At 52.2% G+C, this 26,969-nt stretch overlaps 1 protein-coding gene across 13 annotated transcripts in view; it reads left to right on the top strand.

Moving 5' to 3' along the window:
* CEP250 (centrosomal protein 250) overlaps positions 1-26,969 on the top strand; it is a 134,974-nt gene that overhangs the window by 103,048 nt on the left and 4,957 nt on the right. For 11 of the 13 annotated variants that reach the window (XM_065566571.1, XM_065566575.1, XM_065566581.1 and 8 more), the window contains 10 exons: positions 1,551-1,710; positions 2,478-2,796; positions 4,246-4,373; positions 4,660-4,780; positions 6,298-6,452; positions 10,091-12,511; positions 18,876-18,983; positions 19,281-19,436; positions 20,617-20,730; positions 20,849-20,896. In XM_065566571.1, the coding sequence (XP_065422643.1) occupies positions 1,551-1,710; positions 2,478-2,796; positions 4,246-4,373; positions 4,660-4,780; positions 6,298-6,452; positions 10,091-12,511; positions 18,876-18,983; positions 19,281-19,436; positions 20,617-20,730; positions 20,849-20,896 (3,730 nt within the window). The remainder of the gene's footprint in view (positions 1-1,550; positions 1,711-2,477; positions 2,797-4,245; positions 4,374-4,659; positions 4,781-6,297; positions 6,453-10,090; positions 12,512-18,875; positions 18,984-19,280; positions 19,437-20,616; positions 20,731-20,848; positions 20,897-26,969) is intronic. The other 2 variants (XM_065566577.1, XM_065566574.1) reach the window with 2 other exon arrangements.

The raw sequence follows: 26,969 nt of genomic DNA on the forward strand, positions 1-26,969 counted from the left end.
GCTAATCAGGGAGCATCTCCCAAAGCTCTGAGGTGTTGGCACAATTAGGGGCCTGCTCTTACGTTCTCCCACTGGGGTGCCTGTACTGCACTGTGCAGTAGCCTGGCAGTTTCCTTCTGACAGCAGTCAGCAAAGGCACTCCCTAGGGACATAGCTGCAGCTGTAGTGGCTTTGCCCAGGTTTGCCTCCTGGAGACTGCTGGATTTCTCACAGTTCAGCATGATTAGCCAATTCCTTTACCCAGCTGGTTGCCCTTAATGACATTTCAAATGTCTGAGTGCCTTGTATGGAACATCCTCGGGGGTCGCAAGGTTATTACATGAGGGGTCGTGAGCTTCTCAGCCTCCACCCCAAACCCCGCTTAGCCTCCAATATTTATAATAGTGATAAATATATTAATAAGTGTTTTTAATTTGTAATGGGGGGGTCGCACTCAGAGGCTTGCTGTGTGAAAGGGGTCACCAGTACACAAGTATGAGCACCACTGATCTAGAACATCATGAATGGCATGGAGAAAGTGAATAGGGAAGTGTTGTTTACGTTTTCACATAACACACGAACCAGGAGGCACCTGATGAAATAATAGGCAGCAGGTTTAAAGCAAACGAAAGGAAGTACTTCACATACCACAGTCAACCTGCGGAACTTGTTGCCAGCGGATGTTGTGAAGGCCAGAAGTATAACTGGGTTAAAAAAAGAACGAGATAAGTTCCTGGAGAATAGGTTCATCAATGGCTACTAGCCATGATGATCAGGGACTCAACCCTACACTCTGGGTGTTCATAAACCTGTGAGTGCCAGAAGCTGGGACTGGCTGACAGGGATGGCTCTCCTGATAATTTCTATTGTTCTTTTCATTCCCTCTGAAGCAGCTGGTACTGGCCCCATCAAAAGACAGGATGCTGGACAAGATGGACCATTGGTCTGAGCCAGTGTGGCCATTCTTATGAGATCATCTCTCCCTCTTTAAAAACAGCAGATACATTGGGACTGCTAATACGGGGACAAGACTGTAGTGCTAGCATGGGACTGAATGAGCAGAGTGTCTGTGGGATTAGGAAAGGGCCCGGCCTTCTCTCCTGCCAGATTTGACTCACGAGGGCTTGTTAAATATTAAACCACAAAGAGCCCCGGGTTTACGGAGATCCCACCTCTGTCCCTCCCATCGCGGCACCACTGGGTTTACGAAACCCCCCTGTTGTGGTGCTGCCAGGCTTAGAGAGAGTCTCCCCACCTTTGTCACACAGCCGCCAGGATTACAGAGCCGCCCCTCCCATCACATTGCCATCAGAGCGTCACCCCTCCCCCATTCCAGGCACTGAGCCTCCAGGATTACAGAGCCGCCACCCCCCCCCATCACATTGCCATCAGAGCATCACCCCTCCCCCACTCCAGGCACTGAGCTGCCAGGTAACTTTCATTCCATGCATCTGAAGAAGTGGGTTTTTTACCTACGAAAGCTTATGCCCAAATAAATCTGTTAGTCTTTAAGGTGCCACTAGACTCTTTGTTGTTCTTGCCAGGATTACTGAGTCCCTTCTCTCTTTCAGCCTGGCTCTGGCCCTGGAGGGGAAGGAGCTGAGACTCAGGACCTTCCAGGAGAGAGATGATGCCCAGCTGAGTGAGATCATCAGCCTGCAGGCAGCCATTTGCCAAGCTCAACAGCTCCATTCTGACCACAGAAGAGAGATACAGGAGCTCAACACACAGGTGCCCTGCACACCAGCATTCCCTTCCCCAGCAGCACATCAGCCTTGCCCAGGACCAGCCCCACCCTCCCCAGCCACTGTATTCTGGTCCCTGTCCCCCCCTCCACTGCTTCCACTCCTGTAACACTGCCTCCTCTCCCCTCACCTGCTCGCAGCCTTGGAGCTATGGTGCCGAAGCCTGGCTCTGGCTCTGCCCTCCCTACATCTTAACCCCCTGATTGCAGACCCTGAGCCCCAGAGAGAACAGCAGACTCCTGTGGAGCATCTCAAAGCCTCTATCGCAGTTGTTGGCTCCAGGTGGCTGTGCCTAGCCCTGCAAAGCACTAACTTCTCTCTCTGCTACGGGGAGGAGGAAGGGAGCTCAGAGCTGGGAAGGTGGGAGGTCCCAGACACTCAACGTGAGGGACTGACCATCTCGCTGTTCCTGCCTCCATGTTTTTGTCAGGTAGTTCACCTCCACTATGACGTAACTGGCTCCCGCTCAGGAGCCTCTTTCACCCCGTGTTTTTCTTCTGGATTCTTTCTGAGGGTGAGGGCATGGTGGGGCAGGGAGCAATATCTGTGTTTCCCTGGGGGTGGGGAGCTCTTGGTCCCTGAAGGTCCCAGAGCTTATTTCCAATCTGATCTCAGCACTGCCTCAGTTTTGTGCCTTTGGCTGTAGGAAGGTGTCTGCCTGAAAGCAGCTTCCTCCGTCGGGCTCTCTACTCCTCCCTGCCCTCGCAGTAGTCATGCTGAGCCCCCGAGGGCCTGTGTTTCTCTTCTCTGCAGGTCCACTCACTCAGGCAGGCATTGCTAGAGAAAGAGGCTGGTTTAGTGGCCCATGAGAAGCAGCTGTCACAGGAGGAGTCGCGGGCGGGTGAGCGGCATTTGAGGGATTTGCTGCGGACACTAGAGGCAGAGGTGTCTCAGCTGCGCCTTAGCCTTTGCAGCACCGAGAGCCGGGCAGAGGCACTGGCTGTGGAGTGCCACCTCGCCAGCAGTGCCCGCAGTGAATCAGAGTCCCAGCTGGCCAGGCTGCACACCGTTCTGCAGCACACACTGTGTGGCAGCACTCTGGCAAGTGGAGACCTCGTCACATGGAGTGCAGGTGAGTGTGGCTGGTGTCTGTGCCAGTGTGCTCTAGGCTTGCTCCCAGAAGGCCATGTGGATCTGTCCCTAGGCTGAGAAGGCTTTACAGCCTAGTGGAGGAGAGCTGGGGTTCCCTTCCTAGTCCTGATTTCCTGGCCCATGTCGCTTCCCAGTGGCCTTGCTCTGGTTGGGGAAGGCTAGGAACAGTGGGGAACCCTTTACTCTGGCTCTTGGCCCAAGAGAAGTCCTCAGTCTCTGACACAGCAATTCTTGGCCCTCCATTCTGGGCGAACGGACAGCATATTACACTTTTCAAATGGAACATGTTCTAGCAAATTCTGGCCCCCGGAAGGAGTGTTCTTCCACTTCTTCTGGAACTGCTGATTAGGTTAGCCTTAGGGCTGGTCAGAAGCTTCCAGGGACTCCAGATCTGCATGGCTGACCTCAATAGCAGGCACCATGGATGATGGGTTATACATCTTACGGGATGCCGTGCAAGATGCAGGAAGCACTACAAGCCAGAGAGCCCAGGGCCGGTCACCAGCCCACCTGTGCTGCTGATTGCATGGAGTCCCACATGGCTCAGTTGCCAATACTTAGAAATGTCTCCTGGGACATTGCTCCAAGAAGCTTCCAGAAAATATTGCATGGATTTTGTAAGGATATTTCATTGCAACCTCCCTGTCAACGTATCAAAAACAGGTACCAAGCCTAGGTGGTAGAAATCCAGGTGGGCAGGGGGCAGGGCTGTTTGGGGATGTGCTAGTGTTTCTCAGAGCTGATGAAATTGCATTGTGTGCTTTACTCCCCTCCCCCGTTTTTCTCCAGGGGCCATTTCTCCCTCCCTTGCCAGTGCCTCCAAGAGGGGTCTCTGACATCCCCTCTCCTTCTGCATGTTACTGCCTCCTGAGAGGAGCTGCTGCTGAGGGCTGGTGGTGTGGGAGGAGACTGTCTCTCCTGGCGTAGTGCTGCAGAGCACTCCTGTGTGAAGGGAAAGCCAGCAGGATGCACGCCTGGCAATAGCATCTAGTGTCTATAAGAGATCGGCGGCTGGATCATATTTCAGCCTCATTTGCTGGAACAAACAGGGATGTGAGACACAGAACAGAAACATGGGGCTGTTGGCAAGCGTGGCAGCCTTTGTTTCTAAAGCCAGGATGGGCACGGAGGGCAGGCCTATGCCCCAAAAAGCTCACTGCAGAGAGAACTAAGGCAGTGTTTGTGAATGTGGAAGCGACCTCAGCCCCAGGGTGAAATACAGCTCCAGTAGCCATTGGAGAATGCAACATTTGCAGTGGCACTACTGGGCAGTCAAGGTAATGTGCAGTGTGTCACCTATTCACTGTCACATCTATGGGACCTGCCCCTGGGAGGTCTCCAAACCCTGCCAGCTTCTCCTACGTGTAAGCAGGGCTCTGTCACTGGCGACCCTTTGGCCAAATACTAATCCCAGGGCTCATATTTCCAGAACAGGACTGTGTTTGTGGGCTTACTGGGCCTCAACCTAAGGACCTCCCCATAGAGCTCACAGCAGAGAAAGTGGCAACAGCCTTCCGGAACCTGCACCAGGACCTGAGGCAGACTCTGCGAGATCGGGTAACGGCTCTCCTCAATGTACTCACTTCCCCTGCCCCTCTGCTGAGCTTAGCAGCAAAATAAGGTGGTGTGGCCGAGCTGGCTCTAGTTCCCTGTGCCAGTGCAGCCTAGACCTGCTCCATCATGGGGAGAGGGGAATACCCCCTCTGTAGGGATCCCACTTACTACTACTGCCCCTGTTGGTAATGGCCCTGCTCTGTCTGAGTCTATGCCCTAGGCTTCCCTCTCTCTGCTGTCCTGGCACCGTGTGTGTGTAGCTTCATACAGCCTCTCCTGCTTTTTCCAGGATGATGCCAGGAACAAGGCTCAGAAGCTGGAGCAGGAGCTGAGCAAAAAGGAGGCCGAGAGAGACTGTCTCAGAACCCACACCCAAGAGCTGCAGAAGTGGTTGTCCCAAAGCCAGGAAGGTATGGCTGCTCTCCTTCCCACTGTACCAGGCCCACTCTGCTTTATCAGCAAGGGAGTGAAGATGGCAGTTGGGGGAGAGGAAGAGCGACTGTGAGAGCCCACACAGACTGGCGCTCCTGAATAAACTGTGACTCATTACAGAGAGACAGCCCTGGTTCCCTGCTGTGCTCCTTGCAGTACTTGAAGAGTTCTATCTTCTCTCCTCCTGCCCTGTGCTAACCTAGGGTATTCCTGAGTAACGGAGGCTTCTCCTCCATTTTCCAGTGCATTAGCTCTGTCTCCTCCCCCAGGATCCTTGAGTTATTGCAGTTGTCAATAAATCATGTGCCTCTGCTACCTTCCCCAGTTTTCTACAATCTGCTGCTTCTGCTTCCTTCTCAACCCTCCCCTTCCTAGCCCTGATACAGTCTGAGCACAGGCTGCTGCTGAACCTCCCACCCTCAGCAAAATGCTTGATGGAGACACTGTCTCTCATCTCCCCAGTCACTTTTCGCATACAACAGCAGCCCCTCGAACAGATCTCACTCTGGGTCTTGCCCTAGGCTATAGCACAGTAACTACTCCCCATGTAGCTAATTGTCCTGTCTCTCTCACTCTTCCTCGCTTCCCACGGCCTCCAGTACTGTGAACCCCTCCATACTACAACTATGCAGGCATCTTGGCTTCTCGTCTGTCATGGCACCACTCGTACCCACCAAACACTTGGAATTGTCTGCCTTTCAGTGTAATGGATTGTCCCCTGTTCCTGTGTAGTGGAACATAAACTCCCTATCCTCCTGCCCTAGACCAGTCAGTATTTTATAGGCTTCTATCACATCTCCTAGGCCTAGTTTAACAGTCCGAGTCTTTTCAGTCTATCTCTATGGCAGAGCCCCTTATTGCCCGTCTTGGAATTCTTTCTAATTCTGCAACATCCTCATAGACTCATAGACTTTAAGGTCAGAAGGGACCATTATGATCATCTGGTCTGACCCCCTGCATGCTGCAGGCCACAAAGCCGTCCCTACCCTTTCCCTTGACTCTGCTGTTGAAGTCCCCAAATCCTGTGGCTTAGTGACTTCAATTGGCAGAGAACCCTCCTGCTAGCGATCCCTGCCCCATTTTGCAACCTTATTGCTCCCTCCTGTGTGGTACCAGCTCCTCTGCACCCAGACTTGTCCTTGGATGGAGCCCTCCGTCAGTTGGTATTCATCCTTTTCCGTCCTATATATTTTCCTTTTGTAATCTTATCCACCTCTGCTCTCACTACTATACTGAAGATGTTCACTGCACCAGTCTGTTAATCTAATCTTATTGACTGCTCCTTCTTCATTCCCTTTGCCTGTGAACTCTGGTTTCACCTGAACTTCCTTAAGCCAAATACCTCAGACCAAGATACTTCTCTGAGCATAACCCAATCTCCCCTTTGTGGGCTGGAGCCTGGGAAGCAAAGGGCAGTTGAATGGAAAGATTATGGCTCTTGCCCAGCATTGTTTGGTTTTGTTTTGGTTCCTCTTCTCCCCCTTCCCCATTGCAGAGATGCGGATGGTAGAAGGGAAGCAGGGCTCACTCCAGGCCATGCTGCAAGAAGAGGTCATTGCCCTAAAGAAGGAGGTTGTGACGTTGCATGGGGAGGTTGCATCCTTGGAGAGGAGCCTTGAGGGCACCGAGAAGCAAAGAAGAGATGTTGTGGTGAGGCTGGCAGATGGCCCTGAAGCTTTGTTACATAATGGCCATTCAAGGAAAGCCTGGACAGAGCTCTTTTAACACTGCATTCTTGGGAACAACCCTGCCCTGGCCCCAGAGCCACTGAATGGAAAACCCCTGCACAGTGCCATCTCCCAGGTCTATTTTCTAATTTCTGGTGCTCCCCTCAAGGTTAGAAGCATGTGTAACCAGACAGAGTGTGCAGACATTGAGCAAGTTTCCCCTATCCCTCCTGCAGCCCCTCTGTCATGCCCCACTATCCAGTCCTAGGCTTCCCATGCAGTGCTACTGAGCTACTGGGCTGCTGATCCCCAGTATCCTCACTATTCCAGTCTGAGTTCCACCCCTAGAGTTCTGCCAATGCATTTCACTTCTATCCACTCACACCCCTGCTGTTCCAGGCTTGGGATTTTCATGAGCCACTGATAATCTTCACACACTGAGGAGACTGCTCTAAGGAAAGAGGGGGTTACAGTTGGAGACACAGGCAGGGTTTGTTCACTGTGAATATCAATAGCTGGGCAGGCATCTGGTGAGCGTGAGAACCCTTTGGTGTGTGTGTGAAGGTGGCTGATATTATGCGACATATGGACAGACTTCCAGTGAGTTCTGGGGAGCAGGCTGTGGCCATGGTACATACTAGTACCAGCGACACTGGGAGCTCAGGAAGCTAAATTTGGATTTAGGTACTTCCATACCTGGTAAGTTTTATAAAACATCTAAAAGAGCCTATCATAGTGTTTAAACAGCACAGCTTCTGCCAAGGAAAACTGTGCCTCATTAATCTATTAATGGGGGGAGGGATAGCTCAGTGGTTTGAGCATTGGCCTGCTAAACCCAGGGTTGTGAGTTCAATCCTTGAGGGGGCCACTTAGGGATCTGGGGCAAAAATCAGTACTTGGTCCTGCTAGTGAAGGCAGGGGGCTGGACTCGATGACCTTTCAAGGTCCCTTCCAGTTCTAGGAGATGGGATATCTCCATTAATTTATTTATTTAATTTTATTAGAATTCTGTCATTAAAGTAATGGGTAAAGGAGAACTGGTTGATGTAATTTATTGGACTTTCAAAGTCTTTGACAATGTTCCTCAGAAGGTGTTGTAAAGGAAATGGAATAGTCATGGTATGAGAGGCAAAGTATTGTTATGGATCAGAAATTGGTTAAGGTACTGACTCTGCAAAGATTTCCACATATGCTTTGCTTTACTGCTGTGAGTCGTCTTCCTGAGATCATTGGAACTACTCACAGCAGTGAAGTTAAGCACATGCATAAGTATTTGCAGAGTTGGGGCCTAGAAGACAGAAAACAAAGCGAAGGAATGCTTGGTTCACTTTCATAGTTGAAAAAAGGTTAACAGCTGGCTGCCCCAGGGCTCTGTGCTTGCACAAGTGTTGTTTAATATATTAGTTATCTGGAAAAGGTGTATATGTATTGAGGAAGCAAAATTTTCAGATAATAATTTTGTGTTAGGACTAGTCAAGGCTGGAGAAGACTAACTTCAGAAGGACCTAACTAAGTTACACAGATAAACAGCATGATGGCAAATGAAATTCCATGTTGATAAATGCAAAGAGAATTTTAAAAATAATTGTAATGCCATTCTCTAAATTAATGGAATACCCTCACCTGTAACACGGTGTGCAGTTCTGTTCATCCCATCTCAGAGTGTTGCAGTAATGGAGGTGCTTGATTCAGGACACATGATGAGAATGATTAGAGACCTGGATAAACTTCCATATGACGAGAAGTTGAAAGGCATGGGACTGTTTATCTTAGCAAGGAGATGAACACAGCACAGTAGGCAGGAGGAAGAGGAAAGGGGTCAATGAGGATAGCTGGAGGGGAATGGAATTAACCAGACATTCTTACAGTAGTTTTTCAATACAATTACAATTACAATACAATTTTTCAGGTTAATTTTTGTAATAGTTGTGATGGGATCCCTGGAGTGCAGCCTGGGACCATTGGACCACTGTGCCCTCTTAACTCTCCAGCCTGAGCTGTCTCTCTCAATGCTTTGCTAGTGACAAGCAGCAAACCCCTCCAGGTGCTGTTATCACTCAGGATAACCGCATGCGGAGCACCACACCCGGCTACATTGCATGAATGCTCCCAGAGCCACTCATGAATCACACAGAGAAAGGCACCAGCTGAATCACCTCCAGCTCCCAGCCTTGTACAACAGGAACATGCCACCTTGCGCTGCTCGTCTTGAGCAGTGCAAATGTATTATTCATTCACCACTTCATCAAAGGCAAGTGGATATACACTAGCCTTTGCATACCTGAGCAGATTCACCAGACACTTCAGGCAAACTCACTGGTAAAGATAAACAGTTAAATACATTTATTGACTACAAAAGATAGATTTTAAGTGATTATAAGTGATAGGCAAAAAGTCAGAGTGGTTACCAAAATAAAATAAAATATAACCACGCAGTCTAAACTCTCAACCCTATTAGACTGGGCAACATCTAGATGAAGCAGTTTTTCTCACCCTCACTGGATATTGCAATTCATAGTACACAGGTTTCACCCTTGAAACCTAGGCCAGTCCCCTCTATTGGAGTCTTCAGAATGTCCTTGTTGCTTGCAGCATAGGTGGGGGAAGGAGAAAGGCCCAAGTATGGGGCCACTGTGTTCTGTTTTATGCTCTTAGTCTCAGGTGCTTGGAGAGCACAAGTCCAGGCATGTCTGGTGAGCATTTCTGAGACCCCAGGCAAGGTTGAGCAAGTCCCCTGGTGTGGCCTTATGCAAGTGAGTCATTGAATTGTAGCTCCCTTGCTAGACAATGGCTGTTGATGGGTTGTTTGACACCCAACCGGGCATTGCTTACTTTCCTTGGCATTGTCTTTGGGGAGCTAGTATCTGGGCGCTTGCCAAACTCACAGCATATTTTAGTGACAACCATGCAGCACATTCTCATAACCTCATATGCATTAATGATACACATATTTAGATGGAACAGTGGGTTTCAGTAGATCATAACCTTTCCCATGAGTCCTCATGTGGCATGCTTTATATGTAAGATCACAATTATATATAAATGAGGAATATGGGGTTTACAGGGCACACTCCCATGGTATAGAATGTCACAATAGTCATATGAATAAAAACATGAAGTTGCTAGATTCATGTATGTTTGGATTATGATTCAGGGATTTTTTCCCCATTCCTAATTATCTCTGCTAAGAGAGTAATTTCACCCACCCTTCAGGAGCTACAACCAGAAGTAACTCAAAGGTATGATCTACACTCCAAAATAGTGCTGTTTCATTAATGATTTTGGCTGAATCAATGGTGATTACAGCTTGCCCATGTCTGCATGTACAGCTACACCACAGGTATCATCAGCTCAACTAAATCAGCTGCTGAAACAGTGCTATATCCTTGTGTAGCCAAGTCCTAGGGGAGAAAGGGCAATTGTCGAGTTTTCACTAGTGACCAAAAAATAAGAAAAATTAGATGGGAGAGAAAAGCCACCCCAACTGTAAGAGTTATTCCACTAAGAGCCACACTTGTAGAACTTGGGTGTCACATCATCCAGGCAGTAGAGCTACAGCCCAGTTCTGAGATGGGAAGAGTCATCTAGATTTATTTTCAAGTCATTTTCTTTCTGTTTCAGCATGAACGGGACATGCTGCAAGCAGCTAAGGAGAAACTGGTACGGGAGATGGACCTTCTCCAGGAATCAGTCTCTGCCTCTGAGACTCGGGCAAACATAGCAGCAAAGATGAGCCGCTCCCTAGAACAAGAGCTTCAAACAACCCTCTCTGCCCTGAAAATGAAAAGTGAGGAAGCAGAGACTCAACAGGAGGGAATCCAAACATTGCAGAAGGAGGCTGCCTTGGGGAAGGCTTTGCAGGAAAATCTGGATCACCTGACTCTTGCCTTAAGCCAGAGAGATGGAGAAATGGAAACACTGCAAGAACAGATTAGCGAGTTGGAGCAGCAGAGAGAAGTGCAAAGAACAGCTTTAGATCACCTTACTAAAGACCTAGAGGAGAAGGACAGAGAGGTGGAATCCCAACAAGAACAGATTCAGGAACTAGAGAATCAGAGGGAAATGCAGAAGTCTGCTCTAGAACGACTGACTTTAAACCTAGAGGAGAAAGTAAAGGAAATTAAATTCCAGGAAGAGAAAATCCAGACTCTGGAAGAACATGGAAGATCACAAATGAAAGCTGTGTTGGAGGAGCTCTATCTGATCAAAGCAAACTTGAGGGAAAAAGATTGTGAGCTTATGTCTCAGAGAAAAGTAGCTGAAGAATTGAAAGAGGAGGAGAAAAAGCAGGTGAAGGTTCTGCGCACAAGCCTAGAACACATGAAAACACTTCTCAGGGACAAAGAGAGTGAGATCGAATTGCAGCGGGAGCAGATAAGGATTTTCCAGCAGTATGAGGATCAGCGGGAGGAAGAGCTACAGGACCTGCGGGAGAAAGTAAAACAGATGACCCTCACTTGGACTCAGAGAGATCAAGAGCTTGAGTCACAACAAAAGCAAATTCAGAATATTAAGGAAGAGATGGAAATGAAGCTAAAGCCTCTTTGTGAACATCTGGAGCAAACACAAGCAGCCTTAAAAGACAAAGACAGAGAGCTGGAATTCCAAATGCAGCAAATACAGAAACATGAGGAAGAAGCAGAAGGGCAGATGAAGGTTTTACAGAGAGATTTAGAATATGCCAAGGAAGCACTAAAGGAGAGAGATGGAGTGATTAAGTCTCAGAAAGAGCAGATCTGGACACTCCAAAAACAAGAAAGAGAAGTTGAGCAACAGGTGAAAACTCTTGACCGTCTTAAAGCAATATTAAGGGAGCGAGAGCAAGAAATCGAATCCCTGCAAAAGCAATATGAGGAGCATAAGACAGAGGAGGAGAAGCAGGCAAGAGTCATGCAAGCAAATCTTCAACAAACACAGGTGACTCTGAGGGAGAGAGAGGGGGAAATAGAGGCCCTTGAGGAAGAAATCCATAAGCTTCAGCAGCATGAGGAAGATGCAGTGACACAGACTAAGGCTGTCTTGAAGACATTGGAATATACCAAATCGTCTCTACAAGCCAGAGACCAGGAGATAGAGTCTTTGCAAGGGCATGTCAAGGAGCTGTTAGGGCAGAAAGAGCTGGAAGAAAAGTGTGTCAGAAGCTTACAGCAGGATCTAGACAGAATGAGCCAAATAGTGAAGGAGAAGGATGTAGAACTCCTCAAGCAGGCGGAGCAAATTAGCATATATCAACTTCAAGAAAAAAGAATGCAGGTGGCACTAAAGTCCTGCCAGAACCAAGCAAGTTGTCTAGAGGAAGTTGTAAGAGAGCGAGAGTGGGAGAATGAGACTCTCATTCAACAGCTCCAGCACCGAGAGGAAGAGCAGGAGACCCTGCACCATCTCCAGCTTACACTGGCTGAGAAGGAGGAGAGACATCACAGAGAGAGAGAGCAGCTTCTAGAAGAAGCCCTGAACAAGAGGGAACAGGAGATCAAGGCCCAAGATGAGCGAAAACAATTGGAAGAGGAGGAGGCAAAGGGTCTTCAAGAAAATCTCCAGCATCTCCAGCAGACACTGGCCAAAAAGGATGAGGAGATAAAACACCAGAGAGAGCGAGTCAGGGGCCTGGAGGAGACTCTGAGAGGGAGAGAGCAGGAGCTGAGGACACAGGGTGAGCTCCTGAAGCAGCTCACCTCAGCTCTGCAAAGGAGAGCTGGTGAAGGGGAGACTCTAAAGAGCCAAATCCAGAAACTCCTGAGATGGGAGACAGAGGAGGCAGCCAAGAGGAAGGTTCTCCAGGAGAGAGACCAGCAGTTGGAAAGGCAGAAGGTGTGGATCCAACAGCTGGAAGAGGAGAAAAAAGTGAAGGATCAGGAACTGGAGCACATGATGGCTGTTCTGAAGCAGACTGAGAGTGTGGAGATAGAATGGAGGGAGAAAGCACAGGCCTTGGCTTTGTCCCTGGCCCAGAGCCAAGCAGCCAGTAGGACCCTGAGGGAGGAAATGGCTGTCCTACAGTGCATGGTATCAGAGCGGGATAAGGATCGGCTTCATCTTCAGGTAGGCAGTTTGTGGGGTGACTTGCATGAAAAGGATGCCTGTCTATTTCTGTCTTAGGAATCCAATGGCACTTTGTTTAGATTCATAGATGTTCAGTCCAGAAGGAACCATTATGATCATCTAGTCCAGTGGGCTACAACCTTTTTACGCCCAAGATCAGTTTTTGAATTTAAGGGCAACCAAGGATCTTTCCCACCCCTTCCCCCAAAGCCCTGCCCCACTCACTCCATTCCTCCCCCCACCCTGGTCACTCGCTCTTCCCCACCCTCACTCACTTCCACTGGGCTGGGGTAGAGGGTTGGGGTTCAGGCGGGGGTGCGGGCTCTGGGCTGGAACCGAGGGGTTTGCAGTGTGGGAGGGGGCTCTGGGCTGAGCCTGGGGCCTGGGTGCACGAGGGGGATCTGGTCTGGGGCAGAGTGTTGGGGTGCAGGAGGGGGTGGGGGTGCTGGCTCTGGGAGGGGGCTCATTGCTGAGGTTTGGGGTGCGACCTCCTGCTGGGCTGCACTTACCGCTAAGGCAGGCTCCCTGCCTACCCTTTGCAAGCACTCCACGCGCTGCCCCTCTTTGCAAGCACTGCCCCCTCAGCTCCCATTGGCCACAGCTCCCTGTTCCCGGCCAATGAGAGCTGCGGGAGCAGTGCTTGCCGGCAGGAGCAGTACGCGGAAGGAGCAGCTTGGGGGTGGGGCAGGCAGGGAGCCTGTCTTAGCAGCAGCCCTGCTGTGCCACCGGAGATGGAATATCAGGGTTGGAAGGGACCTCAGAGAGTCATCTAGTCCAACCCCCTGCTCAAAGCAGGACCAATCCCCAACTAAATCATCCCAGCTAGGGCTTTGTCAAGCCTGACCTTAAAGACCTCTAAGGAAGGAGATTCCACCACCTCCCTAGGTAACTCATTCCGTGCTTCACCACCCTCCTAGTGAAAAAGTTTTTCCTAATATCCAACCTCAGCTTCCTCTACTGCAACTTGAGACCATTACTCCTTGTTCTGTCGTCTGCTACCACTAAGAACAGTCTAGATCCATCCTCTTTGGAACCCCCCTTCAGGTAGTTGAAAGCAGCTATCAAATTCCCCCTCATTTTTCTTTTCTGCAGACTAAATAATCCCAGTTTCCTCAGCCTCTCCTCATAAGTCATGTGCCCTGGCCCCCTAATCATTTTTGTTGCCCTCCGCTTGACTCGTTCCAATTTTTCCACATCCTTGTAGTGTGGGGCCCAAAACTGGACACAGGACTCCGGATGAGGCCTCACCAGTGCCAAATAGAGGGGAATGATCACGTCCCTTGATCTGCTGGCAATGCTCCTACTTATACAGTCCAGAATGCTGTTAGCTTTCTTGGCAACAAGGGCACACTGCTGACTCATCTAGTGTGACCTCCTGCATAGCACAGGCCAGAGAACCTCATCCAGTGTTTTCTGCATTGAACCTGTAGATTCTGGCTGAGCTAGAGGGAAACTTTTAAAAAGTGACCTCCCATTTCAGTGTAAACACTTCAAGTGATGGAGAATCCACTACGTCCCTTGGTAATCTTTCCAGTGGTAAATGATCACCCTCACTATTAAAACTAAACAGAGCTCCACAGTGACGGGTGTGGGTGCTTTCAGCTGGTCAGCTCTGCCATGTCCAGGCAGGTTTAGCTGTCACACATCTGGTTGTCTAGCAACTACTAACCACGGACTGCCAGCCCCCTCCCCTCTGGAGGAAACCAGCCACTTTGGACCAACTGAGAACCAAGAGTTGTTTGCCCGTGAAGAGGGACAAAGGAGGGAGAAGGAGCAGGTTGAATGAGTTAAGTGTGGTCTGCAAGAAGCAGGAACGCTGCTGAACTGGGGGCAGTGAGAGGGAGCCCTGGGCTCCGGTCAGATTCAGATGGATTTGGCTGTAGCTTCCCATTCTCTATGCTCACCTAAAGGCTTTCTACGCTGTATTACAGACATTTAACAAATCTTCTGTTTTACAGTGCTGTCTGAGAGTCACTCCAGTCTAAAGAGGTTGGGGATGCATTGCTTCCTTTGGGTGTGCAAGTCTCCCTTCAGGGGTCCAGTGCGAGTGGACTCGCTGGGGGGGACCTCACGGAGTGAGGCAGGCGTGCTGAAGGCTCAGAGGTGTGGTCCCAGGAGGTGATGGAGGCTTAAAGGGCTTAGCCCCACAGAGAGAGTGCAACCCTCGAAGAGGACTGACACACTAAAGGGGGTTCCTCCCAGGAACTGTACGGAGCCAAGGGAAAGAGCACTGGGCCTGTGGTACCATGACAACTAGTAGTGGGGGGTGGATTGGCAGTCCAGGATCATTAGTTGCTAGGCAGCCAGATGTCCGGGTCATTGTCTTCTGGGTTCTCCATGGGTGTGCGGCCTAGGCAGCTAGGCGACAGTCACACCTGGATTTCTGGGTCTCTGCAAAAAGTAATCACCCTTCCCCCACCGTCTGGGTACACATGCAGCAAATAGTGGAAACTGTGGCACACATGATTCTCATCCAAAGCACTAGGAGAAATTTCCACTTTGTCACAATTAGATAGACCCATACCTTCCCAGTCTCCTGGGCTAGGAAACCTATTGCTCTGTGTTTCCTGGGCCTCCTGGTGCATGTGCACCTGCTCTGTATTCTCAGCACTATAAACTTTTAGCAGTTGGTACATTGTTCATTCTCTGCCCCCCAGTTTTGATTCAGTGCAGCAGAACCATTCCATCTGCCTCAGAGCAGATATTGCCTTTAGCACTGAAGATGTGGAGAGGATTTCATAACCCTCCTGGAGGTACTCCAAGAAATCCTTAAGTCTGGCACAAGAGCAGCCCAGAGTTTCCTAAAGAACAAAGCCTCAAAACAGAAGCTTGGATCAGCCAAAACCACTAAATGCCATACTAGATGAGAGCTCTGGCAGTGCAGACCTAGCCCCATTCACTAAGCCCAGTCAGATGGCTTCACCACTGATACATCCTGCACCATCACCATGAAGGCCAGAGACCCCAAATGTCAGCTCTTTGATATAGTTCACGTGACTCTTCTTGGAGTGCCCAGGACTGAGTCACCTTGTTATCCTCCTGCCTCTAATGAGAGAGAGACTTGCTGATGCTTAACTGTGCTCCCTGACACCACCAGTTTGCTAACCACCCAATATACTCAGGGCTCTGCTAGCATTCACTCTGCTTTGCAGGTTAACAGTAGGTTCACCCCCAATCTCCGAGCCCCTCGGAAAGCATCCTCCTGTAGTATCCAGTCCCTGTCACTGGACACTCACAGGAATTATGAGGGTTGCTCTCCCCAAAGGAATAGTATACACAACACATGACTGGTACAACTCAGGTTCAGGTCTTTGATATCATCACAGAACTGAGATATATTTATAGTGAGAACACCCATAAGTTTATTATCACATGCTAAGATTTCAGAGATAGTGAGTAAGGTTACATATAAAACAAAAGTATAAAACCCTTCCTAGAGATTAAATTTAACAGGCTAAGCCCTTGTCTAAAGTAGTTTTATCTCACCTAAAGCAATCTCCCAACATGTCCAGCCAGGAGGTTGGGAATCATTTTTCATGAATGTAAAAAGCATTGTCCTTTTTTCTTCCTCAGTGAAGGATAACAAAATGTCTTTTCTTCTCCTCCTTATATTCTCCAAAACTCATTGTTTTGTCCCCAGAGTCAGGACAACCTCCTTACCCCCTCTCTGATGTGCTGGCTCCATGTTGTCTTCACATCCTGATGTTGATGTCATATGCAAATAGGTTTCCATTATGTTGGCTTATAATGCTTGTTTTACATGTGAACCAAGGCAGACTGGTGAATATACATCCTGTGTCTGGTGAAAACCTGCATGTCAACCCTGCTTTGATTCAGACTTTAAAACATATTTTCCTGTACATCTTTACAACTCCTTAAATGTCATTTGTACATATATCTCACAAAGATTATGAGGATCAGTATGACATAAGCTTTTATTAGGGACTTGACATGACCCTGTTTGGTAATACTATGAAAGCATTGTGAGTTTGTCAGGTCTGACAGGAGTTGCTGTTGTAGAACAGCGAACCCAGCACCGGCTGGCATTCAGATGTTCTCAGGGGCACAGTTGGGGCCTCAATACTTGCAATCAGTGTGCTCCAGTGACCTCCAGTCCACTCAATGAGAACATAAGAACAGCCATATTAGGTCAGACCAAAGGTCCATCTAGCCCAGTATCCTGTCTTCCAACAGTGGCCTATGCCAGGTGCCCCAGAGGGAATGAACGGAACAGGTGATCATCAAGTGATCCATCCCCTGTCACCCATTCCCAGCTTCTGGCAAACAGAGGCTAGGGACACCATCCCAACCCATCCTGGCTAATAGCCATTGATAGACCTATCCTCCATGCATTTATTTAGTTCCTTTTTGAACCCTGTTATAGTCTTGGCCTTCACAACATCTTCTGGCAAAGAGTTCCACAGGCTGACTGTGTGTTGGGTAAACAAATACTTCCTTTTGTTTGTTTTAAACCTGCTGCCTATTAATTTCATTTAGTGACCCCTAGTTCTTGTGTTTTGAGAAGGAGTAAATAACACTTCCTTATCTACTTTCTCCACACCAGTCATGATTTTATAGACCTCTATCATATCGCCCCTTAGCCATCTCTTTACCAAGCTGAAAAGTCCCAGTCTTATTGATCTCTCCTCATACCGAAGCTGTTCCATACCCCTAATCATTTTTGTTGCCCTTTTCTGAACCTTTTTCAATTCCAATATATCTTTTTTTAGGGGGGGGGGGCACATCTGCATACAGTATTCAAGATGTGGGCGTACCATGGATTTATATAGAGGCAATGAGGCAGAACCTCTGCCTAAAATGATAAGGCAAGAGGTGCCAAAAGAGAAGCAGCTGCATCCCAACATGGCCTTGCCATAGGCAGCTCCATTGCTGGAGTCGCCCCTTCTGCATTTGTGGGGTAATTCTGGGTAGCAGTATATGCTTGGCCCAGTCACTCCTGGTGCTCTGAGAGTCCTGCTTTCAGGACTGCCTTCTCGCTCTCTCTCCTCAGGGTAGGTGCTCTTGTGCCTTGCAGCATTCTTTGTGCTGAGCTCTGATATGTGGTGCTCCTGGCACAGAAAACTCTGGCTTCAGTGCTGGCTCCCCCCGACACCTTGCTGGTGGCTGCAGTGCAGCCAGTGTCAGTGCTTTGAGAGGCTCTGTCTTCACTTCATGATCTAGACAGTTAGGGTGGGGGCTGGCTGAGGTCAGTGCGAAGAGGAGCCGGGTGATGCCATATCTACTGTGGAGGACAGCAAGCTGATGGGAGGATCTTACCTTACCCATGTGTTTGTAAAAGCTGGTGCAGACAGCAGAATCAGAGCTGAAACCAGTCCATGAATTAGGAATCACTTGGGCTAGGAAATCCTGTCAATAGGGATGCAGCACCTTTGCTCCTTGCTGTGGGCTGGCTGGTGGAGACTGTGTAGCATACCCCCTCAAGCTGCTGCCCAGTCTCAATGGAAGTACCAGAAAAAGTATGTCCAGACTCCACAGAGACTGAGGTGGTGGAGGTGGCTATGAGTGGCTGGCAATACACACAGTGCTGGCCCACTGCACAGCAATGGCACTGAGATCCATTGGGATGAAGGGTGTACCTCACTGGCTATGACCCTTCACGTTCAGGACTAACAGACCTTCGTGGCTCTGCTGTCAAGGATCAGACCACCTAGGACCACCTGCTGGGCTGCTCCCTGACTAACTGCGGTGCAAGGTAGCCAGTAAGTCCACGTAGTGTGGTGGCAGTCATCTCTCCCTCTCTGGGTCAGAGGGAGGCCACACTACATCACTGGGGTCACTGCCTAATATCAGGTGAATCAGGTGCTAGTGCCTAGACCCTCTTGGCAGGGCAGAGCACCAAACAGTCTGGGGCCTAGGCAGGACAGAGCTAACAGGCAAACACAGGCTGTTCAGCCTGAAGTGGAGAGACAGCCACCCCAGGGATGGGTTTGGCAGCAGGGGGTAGGAGGACCCAGGCCCACACTACTCCACCAGGTCCCAGCCTAGGGCCCTAACAGTGACGGCGTGTTCTGCCACTGGGTCAGTCTGGATCCAGCTGAAACATGCTGACGCCAGCACTGACAGCAATAACCAGACTAAACTCTGGCTTCCCTGGGCTACTTCCTAATACAGTTTGGACTGGGGCTCTGTTGTCCTGGGGTCCTCTGCCTCATTGGGGTATTCAGCCACTAGCAGTCCCACCAGCTCCTCTGTGGACTCAGTCTCCTCCATGGTCAGGGGCAGAGGCCTGCAGCGAGCAAGATATGTCTGCCTCACTGGGAACAGCAGTGAGTGCCCTCTCCAGCAGGGGGCACTGCAACCCTGACTTCCAGAGGATGATCTGTGCTGTTTGTCACTCCTACAGGAGCAGCTTGCTTCAGCTCTCAGAGACCTAGAGGAGAGCGTTCCAAACAAGGCTCTGAATGGAGATGCGGCTCTGCTGCTTAAAGAGGAGAGAGCAGGGAAACAGCAGGTGAGGGAGGGGAGAGTGGGCAGGGCCTCTGTACACATGGGAGAGGAGAAGTAAGAAGTGTGTATCTGGCCTGGATTAATTCTGCCCTGTGGCTGTGCTGGAGAGTGGTCCCTGAGGGGTGCTGGTGCCTATGCTTTGGGAGCAGAGGGAGCGACTGATGAGCGCTCCCCATCGGGCACAGTGTGCTTCTTTGTAGGCCTCTCTAGCCAGCTTTGTACAGATTCCCCACTCTGAGCATCTGGGGCACATATCCATCTGGCACAGGCTCGCCAAGACTCTGCTCTCTACACCCTCCAGGCCGTGGGAGAGGAAGAGGAGCAGCTGGCAGCAGCGGCAGAGAGGAGACTCCTGCAGCAGCGGCTGGAACATCTGCAGCGAGCTGTCGCAAGGCTGGAACATGACAAAACTGAGCTGCAGCAGCTCAATGCCCAACTCAGGAGGACTCTGGAGCAGGTGAGCCAGATTCCTAGCGCCTCCCCAGCTCCCTTTGGCACTCTGGGATGACATCAGCCCCATGTGCTCCACCACCGCCTGCCCACCCCCGCACGCTCCAGCACTGCCCGTCCGCCCTCACCAGCCGTGCCCATGCCCTCCGGCCCCGCCCACTCCCCAGCGCTCCATCACCGCCTGCCCACCCCCTCCAGCACTGCATTCTCATGTGCTCCAACACTGCCTAGCCACGCCCACCAGCACCGCCCACCTGTCCCCACCGCCTCCGGCACCGCCCACTCCCCAGCACTCCATTACCGCCTGCCCACGCCCTCCAGCACTGCACTCTCATGTGCTCCAGCACTGTCCGTCCACGCCCATCAGCACCGCCCACCCGTGCCCACGCCCTCCAGCACTGCCCACTCCCCAGCACTCCATTACCGCCTGCCCACGCCCTCCAGCACTGCACTCTCATGTACTCCCACACTGCCCGTCCACGCCCATCAGCACCGCCCACCCGTGCCCACGCCCTTCAGCACTGCCCACTCCCCAGCACTCCATTACTGCCTGCCCACGCCCTCCAGCACTGCACTCTCATGTGCTCCAGCACTGCCCGTCCACGCCCATCAGCACCGCTCACCCGTGCCCACGCCCTCCAGCACTGCCCACTCCCCAGCGTTCCAGCACCACCTGCCCACATCCTCCAGCACTGCCCAGGCCCTCCAGCACTGCACTCTCACGTGCTCCAGCACTGCTCGGCCACGCCCACCAGCACCACCCACCCGTGCCCACGCCTTCTGGCACCTCCCGCCCCCTAGCGCTCCAGCACCACCTGCCCACGCCCTCCAACACTGCCCACGCCCTCCCTCCAGCACTGCAGTCTCGTGCTCCAGCACTGCCCGACCATGCCCACCAGTACCACCCGCCCCCCAGCACTCCAGCACCGCTTGCCCATGTCCTCCAGCACTTCCCGCCCACCCCCACGCACTCCAGCACTGCCTGCCCATTGTACCCACACACACTCCAGCATCAGCTGGTATTGCTCCAGGGTGAAGCCCTTTCTGTCCCACTTCCTTCCCCCGCCATCACCTGGAGGTAAGTGCCTCTGAGTGGAGAACCTTCTCTGCCCACCTGATACCCCAGGTTATTAGCTCCTCGCTCCCTGGCAGACTGCTGTGACCCTTTCTCTGTGTCCTGTGTGCAGGTGGAGCATGAGCGGAGGAGGCTGAAGAGGGACCGTGCTGGCCTCTCACTGCCAGATGCCTGTGGACTTCCTATGTCTGACTCTGGGCAGAATAAAGCATCAACTTCAGGACAGGTAAGAACAGGGAGGGGAGCCTGAGCATGTGACCCTGGCAGAGTCCCGCCTACTCTGGTCTAGTCCTGCCCCAAGCAGACTGAGGACTAAAGGCCTTCTCTTTGCATTTTCTTCCCAGGAGGAGGCCCGGACTCTCCGTAGGCGACTTGCTGAGTTGCAGAAGCAGGTTAGGAGTAGAAAACCTCTCATCTAGATGGTCGTATCTGCACGGGTGGGGCACACCAGTGTGGAAACTCCTAGGAATGGGGGCCTGGAAGGGGCCGGGCTCCGAGGGAGCTTGTAGCACTGGGCCAGCCCAGGCTGTGAGGGGGCTGTAGTGCTAGGGCCCAGGGCAGAGCAGGGCTGTGAGGGAAGAAGCAGCTGTGAGGGGATCTCAGTGCCAGGCTGGGAAGAGCTTTGAGGGCACTCATAGCACTGGAATGGCAGACCGGGTAAGGCGTGGCTGTGATGGGGCTCACAGTGCTGAGGCACCAGGTGGGCTGCAGCTGGGAGGGGGCTGTAGCATTGGGTTGCAGGAACAAACCATCACGATGTGTAGAAAGAATAGTAAATATGGCAGGCGACCAGCTTGGCTAAACAGTGAAATCCTTGCTGATCTTAAACGCAAAAAAGAAGCTTACAAGAAGTGGAAGATTGGACAAATGACCAGGGAGGAGTATAAAAATATTGCTCAGGCATGCAGGAGTGAAATCAGGAAGGCCAAATCACACTTGGAGTTGCAGCTAGCAAGAGATGTTAAGAGTAACAAGAAGGGTTTCTTCAGGTATGTTAGCAACAAGAAGAAAGTCAAGGAAAGTGTGGGCCCCTTACTGAATGAGGGAGGCAACCTAGTGACCGAGGATGTGGAAAAAGCTAATGTACTCAATGCTTTTTTTGCCTCTGTCTTCACAAACAAGGTCAGCTCCCAGACTGCTGCACTGGGCAGCACAATATGGGGAGAAGGTGACCAGCCCTCTGTGGAGAAAGAAGTGGTTCGGGACTATTTAGAAAAACTGAACGTGCACAAGTCCATGGGGCCGGATGCGCTGCATCTGAGGGTGCTAAAGGAGTTGGCGGATGAGATTGCAGAGCCATTAGCCATTATTTTTGAAAACTCATGGCGATCGGGGGAGGTCCCAGATGACTGGAAAAAGGCTAATGTAGTGCCCATCTTTAAAAAAGGGAAGAAGGAGGATCCGGGGAACTACAGGCCAGTCAGCCTCACCTCAGTCCCTGGAAAAATCATGGAGCAGGTCCTCAAGGAATCAATTATGAAACACTTAGAGGAGAGGAAAGTGATCAGGAACAGTCAGCATGGATTCACCAAGGGGAAATTGTGCCTTACTAACCTAATTGCCTTCTATGATGAGATAACTGGCTCTGTGGGTGAGGGGAAAGCAGTGGATGTGTTATTCCTTGACTTTAGCAAAGCTTTTGATGCAATCTCCCACAGTATTCTTGCCGGCAAGTTAAAGAAGTATGGGCTGGATGAATGAACTGTAAGGTGGTGTGACAGGGTAGTTAGCTCACCGCTGTGGCGCCTCCTCCTGGCCGCTTCGGGGAATTAGTTTTGCGCCAGTAGAGCGCCCTCTTTGGGTGGCGTTCCGCCTGTCGTCTTGCCTCTGAGGGGTGCACGGACTTGCGTTGCTCCCGACGTCGGCGTCCTCTTCCGGAGCACTGCCCTCCGACAGTGTCCCTTTGTCCAATCACACCCCCTTCCGGGGGGAGGGGGGGGTAAACAACAGCCCCACACCTTCAAGTCCAATCCTCACAGTCTAGGATCTGGTGTGGTTCTGACCGGCCGCTCCCTGCGGCCCGTGGCTGTGCGTGGGGTAGCACAGCAAACAAAGGGGGAAAAGGGGGGGGGGGACTCAGGCCCGCCCACTACTCTGAGTCCCGGTCCAGAGGCCCTCGTGTGACAGTCTCACTGTCTTCCTTCTCCTTCCTCCTCTGACTATCCCTCTGGACCGCTTCCCCAACAGCCCTTCGCTACGCTAGGCCTCCTCCTCCCAGGCCTGCCGCCTAGCAGGCTATGGAGTAGGGCCTTCTCTCACTCTCTCAGGCTGGCCTGCACTGCGCTGTCCGTGGTGCTGGCCTCCCAGCTCTGGAGACAGACCTTCCCCTCTGAAGGTCTGGGACAGACTGACTACTCCTGCTCTGGGCAGCCTTTTATATGGCTAAGCCGGGCCCTGATTGGCTGGCTCCAATCTGCCTTCTTATTGGCTCCCAGTAAGCCCTCTCCTGATTGGCCGCGCGTCTACGCAGGCGCCTAGGCCTGCCGCAGCCCAGTCTCTCTAGGTGTGGGGTAATCGCCCCACCACACACCCTCCCCCTTAAGAACCCTCCCGGGGGTATCCTAACCGGCCTAATGGCCTAGAGCACGGAAAGCAACCTTTGTCCCGCAGCGGCTCGGCTTACCGGCTCAAAGTCTAGAAACTTAGCCCTTGTCACTGGGCCTTATGGCCTACTGACCCCAAAGTCCCGGAAATTAGTCTTTGCCAACGGGCAACCCGGCTTATCCACCGTCTCAGCGGGGGGGTCCCACCGAAACACGCTGAGGCTTACCGGGTCCGACGTACCAATCCGTCTCTTCCCTTAAGCTGCCTCCTATCTGTTCCGCTGCTGGAGTGTCCCACGGGTCTCCTGATTCTCCACGGGTCTCGTGGTTCACCGCCTCGGCTGGTCCCTCCCACAGTGAGGCTCCCTCTCGACCTGGAGAAGTCGCAGTCCTCGGCGGTTCCAGGAGTGTGGGCTGGTCCTCCACCAGGGCTTCCCGCAAGGGTTCTCCTCCCACGGCCGTCTGCCTAGGCTGGGGTATGTTCCCTCCTCTCGCACTCTCTGTGCATTTGAGACACACCCCGTACAAGCGTGACGGATCCTCTGCCGTCAGGGCTAACTGTTCAGGGCCTCGGCAGTTGGATGGGAGCTTAACTGCCCCCTTGCAGACCACCCCCTGCGCTAAAGATCCCCCTCCTTGACCCGATTCTTCGCCCTCCTCCCCTAGCCTGGAGAAGAAATCGGCGTTAGTATGGACCTTACCCGGTCGGTGTAGCACCTGGAAGTCGTAAGGCTGGAGGGCAAGGTACCACCGCATAATTCTAGCGTTCGTGTCTTTCATGCTGTGGATCCATCGCAAAGGGGCGTGATCTGTGATTAATTTAAAACTATTCCCTAGCAGATAGTAACGGAGGGCGTCGATAGCCCACCGTACCGCCAGGGCCTCTTTCTCTATTGTTGAGAAGTGTCTTTCTCGGGGGAACAGCTTCCGACTTAAATACAGTACTGGGTGTTCCTCCCCGTCTACTTCCTGGGAGAGTACTGCACCTAGGCCGACTTCCGAAGCGTCTGTTTGTAGTATAAACTCCTTCGTGAAGTCGGGGTGTCGTAGTACTGGTTCTTGAGTGAGCCGTTCCTTGAGCGTGTTAAAGGCTCGCTCGCATTGCGTAGTCCACTGTACCTGTCGAGGTTGGGAGTTCTTCGTTAGGTCTGACAGGGGGGCGGCTATAGATGCGAAGTCTGGCACAAAACGACGATAGTACCCAGCTAATCCCAAAAACTGACGCACTTGTTTCTTCGTCGTGGGGGTGGGTACATCTCTGAGGGCTTGTACCTTGCTAATCAGGGGTGTTAGTTTCCCCCCTCCTACCGTGTATCCCAGGTAGGTCACTTCTTCTTGGCCTAAGTGACATTTTGCCGGGTTAGCTGTTAGGCTGGCCGCTCTGAGGGCTTGTAGCACTGCTGCCAGGTGGTGTAAATGGCTCTCCCAGTCAAGGCTGTAGACCACGATGTCATCTATGTACGCCGCCGCGTATTGGTCGTGGGGCTGGAGGACCTTGTTCATCAGCCGCTGAAATGTGGCTGCTGCTCCGTGCAAGCCGAACGGCATGGTTACGAACTGGAAGAGGCCGAAAGGTGTAGGGAAGGCCGTCTTCGCTCGGGAGTTTGGCGTCAGTGAGATCTGCCAATATCCTTTAGTCAAATCTAAAGTTGACAGGTACTTGGCTCCTCCGAGGCGCTCTAACAGTTCATCCACTCTCGGCATTGGATAGGCATCAAAACGAGAGATAGCGTTGACCTTTCTGAAGTCGATGCAAAACCGGGTCGCCCCATCTGGTTTCGGTACTAAGACGATAGGGCTTCGCCACTCGCTCGTCGATTCTTCTACCACTCCCATCTCCAACATCGTCTCCACCTCCCGCCGGACGGTGTCCCACATTTTCTTGGGTAACGGTCGATGGTTGTCCGTCACTCTCTTCCCGGGGTCTGTGGCAATATGATGACTCATTAGGGTCGTCCGGCCCGGGCGGGCCGATAAGACATCTGAAAACTTCTCCACCATCTGTTGCAGTTGTCCTCTCTGTCTGGGGTCAAGGCCTGACCCCACCACAGCCGGTCCGGGGTCGGGAAGATCTCCTGCTAGGGGTCCAAGTTCCGACTCTGGGGTGGACGGGCCGATGAACATGGCTTCCCGGGTCTTCCAGGCCTTTAGGAGATTAATATGGTAAATACGGGTCTCTTTGCGTCGACCAGGTAGTCTGACCTCGTAATCGACTGGTCCCACTCGTCGGATCACTTCGTAGGGACCCTGCCATTTGGCCAGGAGCTTCGACTCGGACGAGGGCAGCAGCAGCAACACCCTATCGCCTGGGGCGAACTTCCTCCCTCTGGCCCTTCGATTATAGAGGCGCTCCTGACCTGCCTGGGCCCGTTCCAGGTTTTCACGGGCGAAGGCCCCTAACGTTTGGAGTCGCTCCCGGAGCTGTAGCACGTATTGTGTGGTCCCAAGGACCCGTGTTTCCTGTGCTTCCCACTCCTCTTTCAGGAGGTCCAGTATTCCTCTGGGCTGCCTGCCGTATAGGAGCTCGAAGGGCGAGAACCCCGTCGAGGCCTGTGGTACCTCTCTTATTGCAAACAGCAGGGCCGGCAACAAGGTATCCCAATGTGAGGGGTCCTCCTCCACAAACTTCCGCAACATGGCTTTTAGTGTACCATTGAACCGCTCTACCAAGCCATCGGTCTGCGGGTGGTACACCGATGTCCGGAGGGTCCGGATGTGGAGGAGGCGACATAGCTCAGCTATTAACTTGGAGGACACATTGGTGCCCTGGTCCATCAATATTTCACCGGGTATCCCAACCCGGGCGAAAATCTTTACCAGTTCACCCGCAATGGTCAGTGCCGTCGCTGTCTTTAGAGGAACGGCTTCGGGATAGCGTGTGGCGTAGTCCACGACTACTAGTATAAAGCGGTTCCCTGTCTTGCTTCGCTCAAGGGGGCCGACGAGGTCCATCCCGATCCGTTCAAAGGGTACCCCCACGACTGGCATGGGTACCAGGGGTGCAGGAGCTACCCCTTTCGGTCCGGCTCGCTGGCATTCTAGGCACGAGGCGCAAAAGTCTGCCACTTCCTGGTGGATGCCTGGCCAGAAAAACCGGCGAGCCACCCTCTGTAGGGTCTTCTCGCGTCCCAGGTGTCCGGCCCAAGGGTTTGAGTGGGCTAAGTGGAGGAGGCCGGCTTGCAGTCTCCGGGGGACCAACAGCTGGCGGAACGTCTCTCGGGTCTGGGGTTCCTGCGCTATTCGGTACAGGCGGTCCTGCCATACCTCAAAGCGGGGGCCCTGCGGAGTCCGTACCGTCCCGTCCCCCTCAACAGCAGGGTTGGTGGCTTGTTCCCAGGCTCGGCTTAGGGTTGGGTCTTCCCGTTGCTTACGTAAGAAGTCCCCGTCGCGCTCTAACTCTACCCGGGCGTCCTCCACCGAACGGGGTCTGTCTCCCGGACAACTCGCAGGGGTCTCCGCCGTCGAGGAGGTCCCCTCGCCGGGGTCATCCCTTAGCCTGCTCCCAAGCAGCCCCGTTCCCGGTGCTATAGTCCTGTCTGGTCGGGGCTTGGGTGGCTGATATCTTAGGAGGACCTCTCCGAAGCCGGGCCAATCTCGTCCCAACACCACCGGGTAGGCCAGCCTAGGGGCCACTCCTACTCAGAGACCCTCCTCTCGGCCGCCTACTCCCATCTTGACCCAGGCTGTGGGATACTGGCGGATGTCTCCATGCACACACTGCAGGTAGATCGGGGGCCCCGAAACATTGAGGTTCGGGACCAGCCCCTCTCGTATGAGGGTCTGACTACACCCTGAATCTACGAGGGCATTGGTGGGATTCCCTTCAACCTGGACCGGGACTATCAACATTCTTACCCCGTTCTTCCGTGCCCATTGTCTGGCCATCCAGGCCTGCCCGTAGCTGCAGTCCATAAAAGGGCAA

This window comes from Chrysemys picta, chromosome 13 (genome assembly GCF_011386835.1).
Source record: "Chrysemys picta bellii isolate R12L10 chromosome 13, ASM1138683v2, whole genome shotgun sequence".
NCBI lineage: Eukaryota > Metazoa > Chordata > Testudines > Emydidae > Chrysemys > Chrysemys picta.